General features: G+C 39.4%; 1 protein-coding gene across 4 annotated transcripts in view; it reads left to right on the top strand.

The window, feature by feature from the left end:
• ADAMTSL1 (ADAMTS like 1) overlaps positions 1-19,192 on the top strand; it is a 674,175-nt gene that overhangs the window by 177,483 nt on the left and 477,500 nt on the right. For 3 of the 4 annotated variants that reach the window (XM_043546994.1, XM_043546995.1, XM_043546996.1), the window contains exon 3: positions 8,233-8,352. In XM_043546994.1, the coding sequence (XP_043402929.1) occupies positions 8,233-8,352 (120 nt within the window). Of the gene's footprint in view, positions 1-5,342; positions 5,462-8,232; positions 8,353-19,192 lie in introns of those variants that run through there. The other variant, XM_043546998.1, reaches the window with a different exon arrangement.

Genomic DNA, 19,192 nt, shown 5'->3' on the forward strand with positions numbered 1-19,192 from the left:
ATCTCCCTCTAAAGTATTTTGAGCAACAATAACAGTTTGGCATGTTTTCTCAAGAAACACATGGATGGAATCCCAGACTTGGATGGCTCCCACTGTCAAAGCAGAGTAAATTGTTTTGTTTTGTTTAGTTTTCATCCTGTTGTATTAAACTGGAGTTTAAAGAAATCTAAATATTGTCTACGGAGTACCTGTAAATTAAAAAATAGGTGAAACTGTAAAGCTGAATCTCAGCAGACTAGTACAGGACCTTTTTGCACCTGCACGTTCCATGGTGATTTGTTAACTGCTAGGAAGAAAGCTTTAATCAACAGGATTTAAAAGTAGTTGTGTAGCGTTAATTTGTTTGCTTCTATGTTAGTTCATCTTTCATTCCCACAGTCTGCTCCTCATATTTTTTCCAGCAAAGGTTGCTTGGCAGCAGTAGGACTGGTGTGTTTTTGTACATTCTACATTTTTGCCACCCCATTTGATGGGGCCATATTGGCTTTCTCCCTTGTCAGAACACTGTGGGTCAAGTGTAGGCGTGTGTATGCTTTACAAATTTATCCCCATCATTGCTAATGTCTCTCGAAGATGTTAGTTGCTGGTGGTTTTGTTTGAAGGACACTTCACGCTGTAATTCTTGAGTGCAAATCACTTTTTCTTTTGTTCACTTATAATGAGAGACTGAAATGGAGCTTAAATAATTCCTCCAATGAATACATTAACCAGACTCTTCTATTGTGGCTGTTTAAGAACTGAAAATAATTAGCACAAAAAGCCACTTTTCCTTCACAGAACTTCTTTTAAAAGAAGTCAGGGCATTACCATTAAGAGAATCATGAATTAAGTCTCTGTGGGGAAAGGGGAAAAAAGATTAAATATATTTCAAGCCCAGCTGAAAGATTTTCTTGTGGGAACGCTTCCCAGCTGAATAAAACATTCCCTGGGGAAATATTTGTAGCTGTATTTTGTGGCATTTGTGAGTATCTCCAGAGGAGCCAAATAAGTCTCCTTTTCTTTCACAGAACTAAATCTACAAAACCACGACACACAATAGCTAATTTCCAAAAAGACAAGTTGCTGGTTCAGAAACATAATAAAATCACAATACAATGGTTTGAAAAGGCCAGAGACAGAAAACCAAATTGTTGATATACAGGCCCCCAAATTTTGTTTTCCACTGTTAGATATTTTCTTTACTGCAGCTGGGAGGGGGGGTCTTTTTTGTCCCCCTCCCCTCTTCAAGGTATGTACTTTTCTCTTCAGATCCCAGAAGAACATGTTGCAATATCTAGAAATGCCATTTTAGGATTGCTTTTGATGAAACAGTAATTTCTCCCATTTCTAAAACTAAATTATCAAACTCAGATGCAACAGTATCAAAATTAAAGTGAGATTTTCAAAGGCTGAAACCAGTGAGGCACCCAGATCCCACTGAAAAATCAGTGAAAGTTGAGCACATAACTCACATTTGCGCCTTTGAAAATCTCCCCCATCGTGATCCATGTCAACATAAACTCCGCTTCAAAACCAGTTGGGGGCAGTAAGTAGAGGGAATGCAGCCAATACTTAGACTACAAACAGTGGAATGCGGGAAATAGCAGGGTCCCCTGAGGATCTGCACTAGGGTTCATAAGTGATCTGGAAAAGGGAGTAAACACTGAGGTGGAAAAATTTGCAGACAATACTAAAATACTCAAGATGGTTAAGTCCAAAGTGGATTGTGAACAGTTACAAAAGGATCTCACAAAACTGGGTGACTGGCCAACAAAATAGTAGATGAAATTCAATGTTAATAAATGCAAAGTAATGAACACGGGAAAACATAATCCTAACTATACATACAAAATGATTGAGTCTAAATTAGTGGTCACCTCTCAAGAAAGAGATCTTGGAGTTGTCATGGTTAGTTTCCTGAAAACTTCCACTCAGTGTGCAGCAGTAGTGGGGGAAAAAGCTAAAAGAATGTTAGGAATCATTAGGAAAGGCATAGGTAATAAAATAGAAAATATAATGCCCCTATATAAATCCATGGTATACCCACACCTTAAATACTGTGTGCAGTTTTGGTTGATCCATCTCAGAAAAGATATATTAGAATTGGAAAAAGTACAGAGAAGGGCAACAAAAATGATTGGGTGTGTGGAGCAGCTTCCATATGAAGAGAGATGAAGACAACTGCTACTGTTTATCTTAGAAAAGAGACAACTGGGGGGGATATGATAGGTCTATAAAATCATGAATGGAGTGGAGAATGGGAGTAGGGAATGTTATTTACACTTTCACATAACACAAGAACCAGGGGTCACACAATAAAATTAATAGCTAGCACCTTTAAAAGAAACAAAAGTGCACAGTCAACCTGTGGAACTCCTTGCCAGGGGATGTTGTGGAGGCCAAAATTATAACTGGATTCAAGAAAGAATTAGATAATTTCAAGGATAAGTCCATCAATGGACATTAGCCAAGGTGGTCATAGACTCAATCCCATGCTCTGGGCGTCCGTAGCCTCTGACTGCCGGAAGCTGGGACTGGATAACAGGGAATAGGTCACTCCAATAATTGCCCTGTTCTGTTCATTCCCTCTGAATCATCTGGCATCAGCATTTCAGCACTGTGGAACGACAAGAAACTATGCTAGATGGGACATTAATCTGACCCAGTATGGGTGTTATGTTCTTAAGAATTTCCCAGTTTTGATAGTGCCAGAGTAGTTCTGGGAGTGTGGGATTATGGAGTGGGTGAAAGGAACATTTGTAGATGAAGAAAGCAGTTGAGACTCCAGAGTTAGCCCTCTGGAAGAGCCATTTGATAATCTGTAGGTGTAGAGACAGGTTGGTCCTTAAAAGTCTGTTACTCTTCCTGCTCCTGTTGTGACTCCTAATTTTCCTGCCTACAAGGGCATTTTATGTGTACAGGCAGTAAGCTGTCACCCCAAATTTCTTCTGTCTGCTCCCACGGCATTCAACTCCAAATAGGTGGCTTCACCATACACCCAGCAGCATGCAGCTTGTTAAGTGATGGAATGGAGGGGGGAATAAATCATTGGAGTTACACTAGCATTGCCCCAGACAAAATGAGAGTTGAATCAAACCCAGTAACTTTCAGTTGTTCCTAACTTGTGCTGCCTTTTTAAATGAAAAATTAGTGGCATGTAATTCTCCAGGTTTTGTTTCTTATATCTTATCGAAGTGACACTACCAAGATGCTTATCACAATGTATAATGTGATATTATCAATGCCTTAGAGTATGAACATTGAAAGAATTTTGGAAACTGAATTTTTCTTTTCACGCTTCGTATTGTTTCTCTGTCACATCTAGCCTTCTCTGTCTAAAAACTGGTTGTAAGAAAAGAGTTGGTTAATTCTCTAGAAGGTAAATTAATTTGTTTATGCTGCCACCACCACCTGGTTTGTCCTTATGAAACCCGGGAATGAAAGGGTTCTGTTGATCCTTCCCTATTTGTAACAGTAATGCAGCTTTCTAGGTTCAGTCCTGTCTCAGCTGGTTGTTTAGCCGTGTATCTTTGTTTTCCAGTCATAGAGAACTGAAATGGATTGGTATCCCATTAAAGCTCACTGCTTTGTGACAGCTAGGCAAAGCTCATTGCTATCACATGGCTACTCTTCTCCATCTGCAGCTCTTAGGACAGCTGCTGCTGCCATGTCACTGGATTGTTTGCGGGAGATCTTGATGATAAAGGAGGGGGAAGGTGAAGGTTGATAGACATCCTGTACCTCAGAGCAGCAATGAGTGGCTGCCAGACAGCCGGGAGGTAGGACAGATTGAGTGTTTCAGTAGCATTCATGCTACCTCTGCACCACAGACAGATTTTTGTATTTTGTTCATACGTGGTCTTTCAGTTTACCATTGGGGGAAACACTTTCAGGCTTCACTGGGTTTAATCTGAAAAGATGATTTATACATAGCAAAGCCTTCTCTAAAGGGGACTCTCTCACACACTCTTTGATGTTCCCCTGGAGGTTTCCTTTGGGTTTCTAGATAGTTGACCTTGAACACTCCTAAATGATCACTTTAGTATCCCCCCAGGAGCATCCAGGATGAGTTATGTAAATTTACCATCTTGGGGGCTTGATTCTGCCAACCTTAACTGCACTGTTGACAGTGGGACTGTACAAGTAAGGTACTTCCCAATAGGCAACCTTCAAAATAGGGCTTCACAGTGCATAGCCTGTGGGCTATCAACCCAATGTGATTAAGGGTGACAGACTCAGGCCCCAAAATTGAAGCCTCCCTTCTACATTTAAGCAGTGTTTGGATTCAGCAATTTTGGTTTGGCCCATTATAAAGATGAGGTCAACTTACAAAATTCAGAGCTGGATTCAGATTTTGAATCCAGGTCTAGTCAAGGACAAAAAAGAAGAGCTCAGATCAAAACCAGGGTCCAAAATTGTCAGAGATTAAATGCAGTAATAATAATTTTCATTTTATTTCAGCACTCCTCTTAGGGAATTTTTGTTAAATCCTCCTTTGAGGCAACATAGCAGTGCTAATCAACAAGTGCCTTTGGCAGCCAGCAGGTATGTGGACATACTTGTGGCTGCTCTAGGGTGCCTTTTCTTGTTTAAGTAACTGTTGTATAGAGTCAAGAGTTTCACTTAGTGCTCATAGAAGAGGAAGAATATAGCACTCTTTCACTTAGGAGAAGGCAGGTACATAAAGCTGAGAAATTTCTTCCATGGGGGCTTTTTATAATACAAGCATTGTATATTTTGTACCCAGAATTCTGACAGTAATGAGTTTCCTGTTTGATTTTTAAAATAGACTTTAAATAGTTTGAGTCCCCTGGACTGATCAGTTATATTTAAATTTCTCTTGGTAGGTGTAAAAAGGTGTTTGAAATATATATATTTTGGACCACATTTGGCTACTCATACTTTGTGAGTAGCCCTACTGGAATAAATGGGGCTACATGCATTAATAAAGATATAAAAATCTAGCCCTATATTATTATACTTATATTTGATATGGGCCAGACTGTGCCATTCTTACTCAGGATGAGTAGTATCTTACTCCATGACTAGTCCCAGTGAAGTCAATGAGACTACTTGTAGAGGGAGGTACTACTCAATGGAAGTAGAAGTTGTATCTTTTCCCTCCTAGTTAGCATTAACTCATTTCTATTGCTGTTCTGTATTTGTTCTGTAGGCTGATTGGAGCTCTCATCTGCACTGAGTTTACACCATTAGGTGTAATAGTTACTCATAGTTTACACGGATCTGAAGGAGATGGGAATTGAGCCAAATAAGTCTTGCTTTGATTTTTACACAATTAATATTACCCCCTTCCCATCTAATAAATAACGCTTTCTGTTTTTTTTAATAGCACCCTAACATACTGTACTGCAAAGCACTTTACTGAATGTTGAGCAACCTTAAGGAATGGAAGAGCACCTTCATCATTTAATAGCACCAATGAGAGCCGTAAAACAACCATGAAGTGATATCCTTCCTTATAGTGAGCAACAATTGTGCTTTTCCCCCCCTCCTTTCATATTCCTGTTCATCAAACATTGCTTTCAAAGTTGTTTGCAGGGCCTTGTCACTGTCTCCTTTCTCCTTAATTCCTTCAGCATCTCCTACCCTATAGCAGCTTCAGACTCCCACCCCCTTTTTCATCTGATCTGCTAAAATGATTAGCACTGAAATAGTTAATCATTAACACTTGACATGTCAAGTGTTACTGCTAGGCTTTAGAGTTAACAGCACAATGATATTAATGAAGGCTGGGCAAGTTGGGAGCTTCCAGAGCCTTTATTTCAGGCTGTCTAGAGGATGACCACAGGTTTGTTTATATTTGCAAGGTTCCTATTTGGAAAATTTCCTTTGTAACTCACTGCTTTTTAAATGAAAACGTAGTTTCTGCAGAATCTGAACATGTCATGTAGGCCACACATATACACAAATTTAGTGAAGTGTGTTAACCCTGAGCTTATCAGCTCCTGTATTCAGCTTCCCAAAACTTGACCTGAATCATTAATTGACCTGAGTTATATTCTTAGCTTCACTTACCTTAAGTGATTAAATCACAGGTAGAGAAAGGCACTTTAAAAAAATAAAACCCCAAACCATATCATTTCTATTGCCGACGTCACTTTTTATCACTGAATCACAGCTGTCACGAATGGGATGAATGAGGACTAATGAGGAGCTACTTTGGGGAGATTTTGTAATCATAAAATCTATAATCCATAATCTTTTTTTAGTGGAAAATGTAATTTAGTGGTAATTTTTGGTCGTGAAAACGTCTATATTTCATGTATCCATCATTGCTATGACACAATGATACAAGAGTGCGTTACTCAGTGTTTACTACAGTGTGTCAGGATGGATATAAATTAGACCTTGCATCTTAAAACCATATCCTTTTCATAGAAACTTTTTTTTTTTTTACTTTTATAGCTAAGTAGCTCAAAGGAGTAAGGTGCCCCTTACCGATCTGACTGCAGCTACCATGTATCCTGAAGCGGCTATCTGCTCTCCTAAGCACTATAAGCATATAATTCAGGTTGTTCTGTGCAGAGATACCAGGTTTTTCCATCCGTCGCCCTTTTTGTATTATTTCCTAATTCCTCCTCTTTCCTTATTAGCTCTTCTCCTTCCAGCCACCCCATTATAGTTATACTGACTTTGCAGCATCTCTGCTCTCACTGCTCAGCTGGAAGGGAAGACTCCCTCCTCTCAGACTGCAATACCAGCTAGCTGTCAAGCAATGGTAGATATAGTCTTCATCCTCTCATTGGACATACTTCATGTCATATCCATGGTGTTCCCAGATGCTCCTCTCCTGCTCAGCCTTTTAAAGCTAGAGCTAGACTCATGGTAATTATGGCATCTAGTTTGCAGGTGCAGGGATATAAGAAATAGTATCAACAGAAGCAGGGGAAAAAATCAGAAATAACTTTTCTTGTTTACAAAATAACTGGCAGACAGGTGTCTAATAAGGGATTTGTGAGTAATACTTCGCCATTTGTAAGTAATGTGCTCTTTTCAAGCTCACAAGCAGTTACCCCTGATATCATATATTACTACAGCACTTGGTATTCCATATATATACACCCAAAGTGGTTCCCATTCCAAAATCAACAATTAACATGCTTTAGTATCTGATCATAAATGTTGACCCTTGAAGGATGTATATTAAATTAGATGTATAGGCTGTAGTCGCAATTACTAAAATATAAAAAAATGTAGTTGTTTACATACAGACCTGGACTTATATAGATAAAACAAATCTCGTGAGACTTTACTTTAGCAAGTTGAGCCTTGTTCAAAACATGTTGCAACAGAAATTAAATTGGAAAAGTTACTAGAATTCCAGTTGATAATGAGTTCCCTATTTTCTGTTAATAACTTCCTCAAACATTTTTCTTTGCTGTGGAATTCCTTGTTTCAGCCCAAAGGCAGCTTTTTGTTTGTGGGAACTTTGAAGGAAAAAACCCATAAGTACCACTGTTTTTGAGAATTTAAAACACGTGTTCTAATTTTAAAAAATGTGGTTTGATTCTTTTTGGCTTTGATAACACCACCAAGGAACACAATGAGAAATTAATTGTTGTTGTGAGCATTACAGTAGCACCTAAGGCACTGTTCTGACATGTAATGAAATAACAGTCTGTGCCTCAAAGAGCTTTTCAAACTTTGCTAGGCTTGGAAATAATTAAATCAGAAATTAAATTAAAATGATCAACCATGGATTTGCAGTATTTTATTTTCCTTACCCATTAAGATGCATATGCACTCACTTGTATACATACATTATTTCGGCCTTAGTAGCATCCATCTCTACGCATACCTAAATATTTCCCCTTCTTACCACCCAACCTTTACATAGGCCCAATGGATTAGGACGCCTCTGGGAATTCTGTCTGTATAGTTCAGAATGTATTTTAAGATATCACTTCACCACGTAGCATTTTAACTATGAACTACTGCTCTGCATGCCATACTTTTTGAGAAACAAATTCCAGCTTGTTCCACCAACAAACCTTTTGAATCATTGGACATCGGAGCAAACTATTAACTACTTCGTTCTTTTAAATGCAGGTCTCCGTTTTCATTAATGGCCACTCTGGTCAGAGCTGGAATTAATTTTCTAATCTAAAAGACAAAAAAGGCCATTAACAAATATCCTGGTTCACCAGGTCTCCTCCTCTTTCTCTTTCTTGGATATGATCCTGATGGCAATGTTGGGGCATTGCTTTTCTTAATGTGCTATTATCTTTCTAGGTTTGTGGAGACCAAAACCAAGGAGCTGTTTTTCTGCGTGAATTTACATTGATTCGGAGAGAGAGCCTCCATGACGATTTCCTGTCTGACTTGCTGAATAACCATAAAACTGAAGATCCGGTAGGACACTTCTTTTTAAAAGAAAATATTTATTTTATTAATACTTCATACTGAAATGAACATTTCCTGGGCTGTGAAATTTTGCATCCGGTCCTTTGCTCTGTTGTCCCTTTATGGAAAAGTTCAGGCCTTAGATGTTATGAAGAAAACAACAAATGACCAGAACAGAAATGTAATTAGAATAGTGACAGGCTTGTGTGGAAAATTGCTGGTGTTTGATATACCTCCTGTACATTTAAGGACAGATTTTTCAAAGGAGCCATAATTTGGTCCCTAAAATTATGGTAGCAATATTCTTTCTCTGAGATTTTGGGTGTCTAGGTTTCTACCTTTATTTCATTTGCTCGCGCAAAGGCGGTTTGCACAAGTATTTTTGTGTTCCACAGGAAGCTTAGATGTGGAAAACAACCCTGGCTATTTCAGAGTCTCTATTTGAAAATATCATCCTGAAAACTACTTCAGTATTTAAGTTCATTTTGAAGGAAGAATAGACAAAATAAATGACGCTTTGCGAAGAGTTAGTAGATGGAATGGCACTAAAAAGAAAGAGAGAAGAATGGATTTAGGAAAAAAAAGTTTTCTTGTTATCCAAAGTATGATGGACTCTGTTTCCACTACCTCTTGTGTGTCTGAGCAAGATTTCTGTTTAAAAGTGTAAGGGATTTCAAACTGAATATTTAGCAGTTTGTTCTCTGATACTTTTAAGTTAAAAAATTTACAGAGCAAAACAGTTCTGAGTGATATGTTGAATTATGCTTTCATTTGAAACTAAACAAAACAGATGATTTTATTATGACAGTAAATTTGCTGGCCTAATCCTTTCGAAGGGTGTCTTCATGTTTTCTAATACATTGTGGTTAAACTGGAATGTGGCAAATCAGCAGCTGATATATTCTGGGATTGCTGATGTGTCTTAGAGGTTATAGCCCAGAATAATGATCCTGTGGGGTGAGGGAAAGAGAACAAGAAACTGAAAAGAAGATTCAGCATAGAATAATCATGTGTTGGAGTGACTATGTTTACTGCATACTATATCTACTTATCTAGTAGTCTAGGAAAGCAATGCCTCAAGTTATCTTTTCTAGGCCATGAAAGGCTAGCCAATTACCATTTGTGAGAACATAGTTGTACTGGGACGTTGGAGGGATGACTTTTGATAAATCTTGTTGCTTAGGTCAAAGAACCCAGTGAACAAAGGGAATACAAAACATTAAACAATCCACTGTGTTTGTGCTAATCCATCTGCTTTCTGACAAACTGTCCTTGGCGTTTTACAATCCCACTAAAAGAGTTCACAGATTGGGCAAAATCAACACTTTCGTTTATCAGTGTTTGTAATTTTATAGGGAGTTCAGAGCAGTATCAAGCAACTGCTTTACTGCCAGTGCAATAAAGATTCTTTGTAAAGATAGTATAATTTCTCCCTCCTCCCCCCACCCCTTGAAATGATTAATGATGTGGGGCCTGAATCACTGTGTATTAGAACTATTGAGGCCATGCAGGCTAGTCTAGCAAGCAGCTTTTTTATTACAGTTTTGTCTGTATCACTGACTTGGCCTGTTGTGTCTTGGAATGTCTTGGTCTTGTGCCTGATTGCAAGTGTATTAGGATATTGTTGACAAGTGAAAACATTGTGTAAATTACCCAAAGTTTTCCTCCATCCCGCAAAAAACTACATTAAAAGAGCATTATTAAGGTTGCAAAGTCAAGCACTCCAAAGTTAGGAGATGCCAGCTTTAAGGTTGCCTGTGTAACCTTAATTCAGCCCCCTTATGCATATGCATATTGGCACAGTCTTTAATGACATGATCATACTTTTTTTCCCACAATACCCCTGCCTCTTTCAGTATACAGGATAGCTGGTGCTTAACAAGTGAGAAGCTATTCAATATTTTGTTTTCTCCTTGTTCAGTGTGTGCCTATATTTACTACACATAATGCAAACCTGTTCTGAAGACAAAATTATTAATATCCTCCTAGGCTTTTGCAAGTTGCTCATTGCTACCAAAATGAGTGCGATCTTCATGATACCCCTGTGAAATGAGAGGGGTATTATCTCCATTTTAAAGATGGGGAGCTGAGGCACAGAGAGATTAAGGTCAAAAGTATCCACTAATTTTGAGTGGATTTTTGAGGCACTTCAGACCTAGCATTATATAGTACTTAATATGTTCAAAGCACAGCTCCAGTTGATTCCAGTTGCAGCTGTGAGTGCTCAGCACTTTTGTAAATCAGACTCTAGGATCTCAAGTCAAGCACTCCAAAAATGAGGAACACACAATTAGTGACCAGCTGTGGAAAGTTTCATTTTTTAAGTGACTTGTTTAGCATCACATAAGAACTGTGTGGCAGAGGCAGGGATAGAATCCAGTTCTCCAGGGTAACATTGAACTGCCTTAACCATGAAACCATCCTTTCTCTTTCTGTAATTTATGGCTTCATTCACTGCACCTCTTCCAACTTCTGCAACAAATGACAGGGATCCTACAGACAATAACCTTCCTCGCTGCACAACCCTTATTCATAATGTGCACTGATTGAGGCAGGGGTCTTGTGGAAAAAAAATCTGTGATCATGTAACTTAAGACTTTATCATACATGCATACACACAAAGGGGGCTGAATTAAGGTTGTATGCGCAGCTTCTCAACAAAATGTTGGTAAGCTTTTTTTTTTTAAACATGGGCAAAACATTTTTCCCTAACCTCGTTCTGGGAAACAGCTGTACTGTTTTTGCAGACATTAAAAAAAAATTGCAAGAGTCAGATACCAAGCATTGTAAATTTCAGGCTGGGTGGTTCAAGTTTGACAGAGTTGTTAAGTAACTAGAAAACAAGCTCTTTTAATGGAAAGTGGTGGATTGATCTTAACCATAGGCAGCACTACCTGCACCACATATAATAAAATGAGACATTCTTTTTGAAAGTGTCTGTTGTCTACTCTTTATGCAACTTCTAATGATACATCAGCAAAACACGTAATGAATCCTGATACATTTTTGGAATAAGAAATGCAAGCAGATAATGTTTCAAATAAAAACATATCTAACAAAAAATGAAGTGACAGTTTAATACAAGGAAAGCTCATCTTGGGTATCTGGTAACATAGAATTTGCCGTAGTGGATCAGAGCAATAATTTGTCTGCTCTAGTATCTTGCCTCCAACAGAGGCCAATATCTCTGCTTCAGAGGGAACTGTGAAACCCTCCATATATTTATGAAATTCTGTATGAGTGAGTGTGGGAGGAGGGAGTTCTCTTCTGATTCCTGCAGAGAATTGGCTTCCTTGCTTTCTACCTCAAAGATTTAGATTTAATTACTCTTCAGTATTTCAGATAGCAAAGCAATAAATGTTGTTAGTGTTCACCTGAATTATCCATCCACTGTATTTAATTTCCTGATCTTCTGAATTCGCAAAATCAGCAAGCTAACTACTAACTGCAAACTGTGCTGAGACATTAAAATCACTGCATTTAATGTGATAATTTGTTTCGAGTTTTCATGTTATGGGAAAGGAGGAACTTGCCATTAACACATTCACTATCTAACCTAAGGATTGTGCATATGTTTCAGGCAGCCCAAGAAGTTATTCCAGTTCGGATAGCGGTAGGCCATAAGGTCCGCTGTCAAGAATCCTTTTGGAGGAGGAGCCAGTAGAGAGATGTTAACCAGCAGTTAATTATCTTCTTTACCTGGCACAGTTGGGGTATTGACCACACTGTGCTAGGAAAGGAGTTGTGCTCTCTGGGACGTGTCTCTGGCCAAAGGCATGCATATATTTATTAGAGAGCCACAGTCGATGAGGTCAGTGGCCCCAATGTGCTGTCATTCATAAGGGAAATGTGTGTGACTATATGATGGATAATATGGTTTACTTAGCACTGGTTCTGTAACTACGCCATGTAGCCTCTGCCTAAGGGCTGGGTGGTGGTCAAGCGTAGTTGTGCTACAGGTAAGTAACTATTGCAGCCACTGTGGCTGGTGGGTTGTGCAGTCACTGTCTATTAGCAACCATATGGGGACTCTTGAGTTAAGTAGAATGTGGAGTGGCCCAACTTTTTACTTCACTGCATATAACACCCAGTATAGTGCAGTAATTCCCATATTTCAACTACAGTATTACACGAACCCCAGTTACATGAGCTTGTGCACCACTTGCTCAATGGCCTGAGACCTCGAATGAATGTTTCTGTTTTCTTATTTTTTGCCTATTCTTCTGTGCAGTAGATCTGAGCTTTTTGACACTGTGGCCTTTAACTCCCTTTTTGATCCTATCATCGAGAAACAAGCCTGTTAACATAGCACTGAGAACATTAACCCCAGATACCTGAGATGTAAAAAAGGCTTCTCTAGCTGGGGAAAGATTTTATATTTTGAGTATTTTCCATTCTGTGCTAAGCCAGTAATTAAAATAACGAATGTAGCAGAGTGATGAATCTCCTATCCCCTGAACGGTGGTTGTTTTTTTTTTTTTTCTTGAAAAATGAGAAAACAAAAGAACTATTAAAAAGAGAGACGGACAGAGGGAAGCTAGGACAGAATTCAAAGTAATAGTGCACATGCATTTAGAGGCTTTAGCGGTAACCAAATACAAACAGTTTGCAGACTTGTTAGGTTTTTTTATTTTATTTTTTTAGAAATAGTTTTTCTAACTGCTTTACTCTTCATGTTGCAGCATGTTGTTAAATAGCGGTCATCATGTCTGTGACACCCACACAGGGACTTGGAGGTATCAGTACAGGGATTACCAAGCTTTGTTGTAGCAAGCAATGATTTTTAAAACAAAGGCAAAGTTAGAATTTGAAGTATTCTATGGATGTCTTATTTCGACACAGTGGAATTACTCCGGGCTTGCGCCAGTGTAAAGTGGAGTAGAATTAAGCCCTCTGTGTTCAGTAATTGGATCTTAGCATAGGTTTTACTCTGGTTTTTACAGTGTTTAGTTTAATCTTATGTTTCCAATATATTATTGCTTTTTCATTTCACAAGGAGGGGACAATTCTTAGAGTATTTTAAGTGTGTGTGTGTGTGTGTGTGTGTGTATAAATACACACACACGTGCTATTGCATTGACTTTGTTTTCTTGATACATTAGTTCCTGATTTCTTAAAAAAACACTTAACTCTGATTTAAGTGATATGGAAGGATAGAGAACACTTACCTACCCTCTAGGTAAGCAGTGTCCGGCCTTTCTAGGCAGAGGTACAAATGCATTGTTTCCAAAAGGTTGAGGTTACAATTGATACTTTCTGGCAGATTCTCTGTCCTGAGTGGCACAAAGGGAATGGAAATGACCTCTAAATTCTCTGCTAGTGATTCCTTGGTAATGGGGGAGTCCCCAGCAGGTGCAGAGACAGCATAGCTTGCTCCCATGCCCTCTTCCCCAGAGCCCCTGGCACAGGAGATGAAGAAGAGTGCATTGGGGAGACGGGGGAGTGGAGGCATCAGTATCCTACTAACTATCCACTGGTGATGTATAGCATTGCTTGGATGCTAGTTAGAGCATCCCCAGGGTGTTAGAACCAGCAGTGTTGCCAACCTGAAATGTAACATTTTGGCGATCGCCCAGACCAGTAAGGGGTTCTGTCGCTGCCTGCCTTGTAACTATGTGCCTTAATGCTACACTGCCATGGCTCAGAGCTCTGACACCAGTAGCCGGCCTACAAGCATAAAGGTTTTGTACTGGCTTCCAATGGCCTAATTTCTCTTTGCATCATTACCCCAATAGCCCTTCTTGTCCTGAGTCCCCCCAGATCCATCCCCCGCCCCCGGGTTGTTAACTACCAGACTTTTCCCTTATGGTTGTTCACCCCTGAAGGAGTGAAAACTTCCCCCAGTTATCAGTCCACTTGGGATTGCACGCTCCACCCAGTTGGCACAACAGAGACCTGCGTAGGGTAAAAATAATCTAAAAGTGTGTTTAATAGAAAAATCACAGATTCAGAGATGAAATAGTAAGACAAAGCAAACACATACAAGTTACATGGAAAAAAGAACACGGAGATGTCACCTCAGGCTTTATGCTTCTATGTAGCTAAATTCTCGTCTCTACTACAAGTTACCTGTTGCTTCTGAACAGTTTTCCTATGTGCCTTCTGTTATAGAGGAGAGCTGGAGTTTCATAGACAGCACCCTGCTTACATGCTGGCCCTGCATTTCTGGATCGCCTTCACTTCAAACCCCTTCCCTTTTAACAAGATTGGCAGATGTTTTTTCCTTCTTTCAGGCTATGATCATTCATGGTTACATGGTGCAAGGAAACTCCCTCCTTAGTGTTCCAAGACTGGGCTTTGCTTTTCAGTTTCTATTAACTTGAATGGTCCACCCATTGTCTTTCCCAGGTTGTACAATGCTAGGTGCTTCATGTGAGCCACTAGTCTGAGAGGTGCCTCTACATGCCTGATCGCTTCCCCACATCACTGAGAGGTGATGCTGTAGTAGGACCCTGGTTACAACATGCATACATTCATAACCCTGCCCTGCACGCACACCTCCTGGTGGCCATCTGATTCAGAACATTATGTGCGTTCATAAGACTTTACTTGTGATCTATTTATACACAATAACACTGTATACAACTGGCCGATTCAGTGGTTTGTTCTTTGGGGATCAGACCCCCTGTTTTCTCCAGGGGCTGTCTGGACCCTGATTGTTGCATTTGAAAATTGTTAGTCAGGCCCACCAAAATCATGAGACTGGCTTAAAAGTCTGGCAAGGAATCAAGGAATGGACAACAGGTGCTCAGATTGCTCCCAGTTCATGCCACAGCTGCTCCTGGGGCGATAGGGGAAGCATCAGAAGGCAATTGGGGAGGTGATACGCCCTACCTCCTCTCTTTATCAATAGGACTGATTCAAGCACTTAATTTCCATTCCACGCTGAGGCTTAGGGAGCACATTTTCAATTCATAACCAAATATACATTTTCTTAATGAAGTCACCCTCAAGACCGCCGGTGGCTCCAGGGCCACAGGTTGGTCCCCACTGCTGGAAGAGAATCTGAAAATCACTCCATATGAGTGCAACCTGAAAGTGCCATATAATTTGAACAAAATTCTAATTAAAGGAATTCTTTCTTCCATCTGAGCTTGTTCCTGCGTTCATCATGTGAGAGAACTGGTAGTCTGGTATCTCATAAATCATATTGTTGCCCTGTCAGTACTATGATGTGTTGCATTAAAGTTCAAATGAGGTGATAAACTGCTCTCCACTTTGACGTCCCTCAACGTACTTGGAAAACATATATTGCATTAAACTTCATGAACATGGGTTGGACTAGGGTGTCCCTGTTTCCACACTGTTCTTTGAATATAAGCTGTGCTTCTTTGTGAACAGCCTGTTTAAAGAACCTTCCTTTATAAATGTCTCCAATAAATATTTCTGTGTCTATATTTACTTTACAAAAATGTTGCTTGCTTCCTGCAGATTAAATGACTTTTAAATTGCTAAAGCTTTTTGTTATCTTAATGGTTTATCTGCTTTGAAAAGGCAAAGTTTTAAAAATATGTTTAGGGATCTGTTAATCTTCAAAAATGTAGACAGAGAATTGGCATTTCCCAGTGTCTCAATTCCAGCCATTCTACATGTATTCAGACTTTAAAGGTTCTTATTGTTCTCTGGTCCATTTTCCGGTCCATTTTCCCTGCTCTGCTCTGCTCTTAACAATGACATTTTTTCTATGTCTCTTTAAAAATGGGAGTATGACCCTTTTAATGTTTGGGACCCAGTATTGTGGCTATATATATATTTTTTGTTAGAAAGCCAATCAAGATACCACTGCTGAATGAAAATTGCATTCCCAAGTCCCGTAGCTGCCAAAATTGCCAAAACTATCTAGTGTGGGAGTTGACACAGGAGAAAAGGGAGGATGACTTGAGAAAGACAATGTTATTAGCCTTGTCCAAATTAGGAAAGCTACCCTTTACTGACATTGGTAAAGCAATGGTCTGAAGTTGCATTCGGGGAGGTCTAGACTGGATATTGGGAAACACTATTTCACTAGGAGGGTGGTGAAGCACTGGAATGGGTTACCTAGGGAGGTGGTGGAATCTCCTTCCTTAGAGGATTTTAAGGCCCAGCTTAACAAAGCCCTGGCTGGGATGATTTAGTGGGTGTTGGTCCTGCTTTGAGCAGGGGGTTGGACTAGATGACCTCCTGAGTTCTTTTCCAACCCTGATATTCTATGGTGCTCTGAGCATGATTTAACTACCACTTGTGAAACAATCTAGAACACAGTTTGTCCTGGTCCACATTTATAGTTAATTGGTGTTCAAATGGGTTCATATGCACCTCTCACTGACTCCTGTTCTCAGCAATGGATAATTTCCTTAATGTGTAGACAGCAAGTATGTATGTATGGGTATGTATGTATGGGGTAGCTTTTCTGTTTGCTGTATGAAATTACTGTGGGCCCCTTTCCATCAAACTACCACCTTCGCTGCAGTGTCCCTCTCTCTAAGCACTGCTACCCCTCTCCCACTGTCTTTTTGTTAGTCTGTCTTCTAGTATTTGCAACTCCTGCCAATTTGATTTCCTCAGCAAATGGTTGTTAAAATGGTATTTGTGAAAATTGCTGATTAAGCTAAATTGGGAAGAGACTACAAGAAGTAACCAGGACCTGATGGTATTCACCCAAGATATCTGAAGGAACTCATATATGAAATTGCGCAACTGCTAACTGTGATATGTGACCTATTGCTTAAATCAGTCCCTGTACTAGATGACTGGAGGATAGCTAATGTAACACTGATGTTTAAAAAGGCTCTAGAGGAGATCCTGTGGCACTTACTGAAGTTAGGCTTATTGGCTTGTATCAGGCAAACTGGCTGAAACTATGGAATGAACAGAATTAGCAGACACCGATGAACATGATTTGTTGGGAAAGAGTAAACAGGGCTTTTGTAAAGGGAAATCATCCCCACCAATCTATCAACATTCTTTGAGGGTGTCAACAAATCTGTGGACAAGGGTGATTCAGTGGATATAGTGTACACTTTCTGAAAGCCTTTGACAAGGTCCCTCACCAAAGGCTCGCAAACAAAGTAGGCAGTCATGGAATAAGAGGGAAAGTCCTCTCATGGATTGGTAACTGGTTAAAAGTTTTTAAACAAGGGGTCACTTTTCACAATGAAAAGAGGTAAATAGCAGGATCTAGGGATCTGTACTGGGTCTAGCACTGTTCAACATATTCATAAATGATGTGGCAAAATTTGAAGATGACACAAGGTTGTTCAAGTTAATTAAGTCCAAAACTGACCGAAAAGTTACAAAGGGATCTCACAAAACTGGGTAACTGTGCAGGAAAATAGCACATAAAATTCAATGTGGATAAATGCAAAGTAATGTACAATGGAAAACACAATCAAACTATATATACAAAATGATGGGGTCTAAATTCCCCTCGAAGAGATCTTGGAGTCATGTGGATAGAGGAAACATTCAAAATGGATGCAAGTGAAAATATCTGCTCAATGTGCAGGGGCCATCAAAAAAGCTAACAATGTTAGGAACCATTCAGAAAGGGATAGACAGTAGGACAGAAAATATCATAAATGCCACTATATAGATCCATGGTACACTCTAGATTTTGAGTACTGCATGCAGATCTGGTCGCCCCATGTCAAACATGTATTTTTGAATTGGTAAAGGTACAGAAAAAGGCAACAAAAATGATTAAAGGTATGGAACAGCTTCCATATGAGGATAGATTAAAAAGACTGAACCTATTCAGCTTGGAAGAGAGACGACTAAGGGGGATATGATAGAGGTCTATAAAATCATTAATTGTGTGGAGAAAGTGAATAAGGAAGTGTTACTCACCCCTTCATACAACACAACAACTAGGGGTCACCCAGTGAAATTAATAGGCAGTAGATATAAAATAAACATATGAAGTATTTCCCACAACACACAGTCAACCTGTGGAACTCATTGCCAGGGGATGTTCTGAAGGCCAGAAGTATAACTGGATTGAAAAACAAATTGGCTGAGTTTATGGGGGGTAAGTCCATCAATGGCTATTAGCCAAGATGATCAGGGATGCAACCCCATGTTTTAGGTATCCCTAAGACTTTAACTGCCAGAAGCTGGCACTGGATGACAGATCATTCAATAATTGTCATGTTCTGTTTATTCCCTCTCAGGTATGACACCTGCCATTGTCGAAAGAAGGATACTGGGCTAGATGGACCATTGGTCTGAACCAGTATGATTATTGTTATGATATGTAGATGCAAATACCAGTAAGGATAGACAAATAATACAAAAAGACTCTTGAGTAGTGTTGGATGATATAGTGGTAAGAACACTGACTTGTGGCTACGCTACATCTTCCGTCATTGCTAACACGACTGGAGCTGTACTGGTGGTGAATTACAAATTCCATTTTTTCTGGAGTAGATGAAAACCTGCATATTGACAGCTAAAAGTTTTCAGCAGGTAGTATAGTGTAACAAATTGCTAATTCAAATGTTTTGGTGATCAGTTTTCTCTTTTGTGGGACTTAGTATTAATCCAGAGTAACAGGAAAACTTTTTGCCTGCTTGGTAGGACAGTTTTTTATTTTTCCCCCCTTCCTTTACGGGCATTAACAGGTATAAAACTAATTGCAGTACTTTCAGAGCCCACAAATTTGCATTTCTTTATGCCCTCTTATTTCTGTGTTACAGTCAGCATACAACTTTGTTGCTTTTCTGTGAAGGCTTGATAGTTTTTAAAAGAGCAGACAGCAGGTATATGTCATGTCTACAGTGTGAATTTCAGAACTCTGAAGTTTCATAGGAACATAGTGGAATCTCCATTAATCAAACTGGCTACAGCTAAGCTGTCTAGAAATGCGTAGAGG

This window comes from Chelonia mydas, chromosome 5 (genome assembly GCF_015237465.2).
Source record: "Chelonia mydas isolate rCheMyd1 chromosome 5, rCheMyd1.pri.v2, whole genome shotgun sequence".
In the NCBI taxonomy this organism is placed as follows: domain Eukaryota; kingdom Metazoa; phylum Chordata; order Testudines; family Cheloniidae; genus Chelonia; species Chelonia mydas.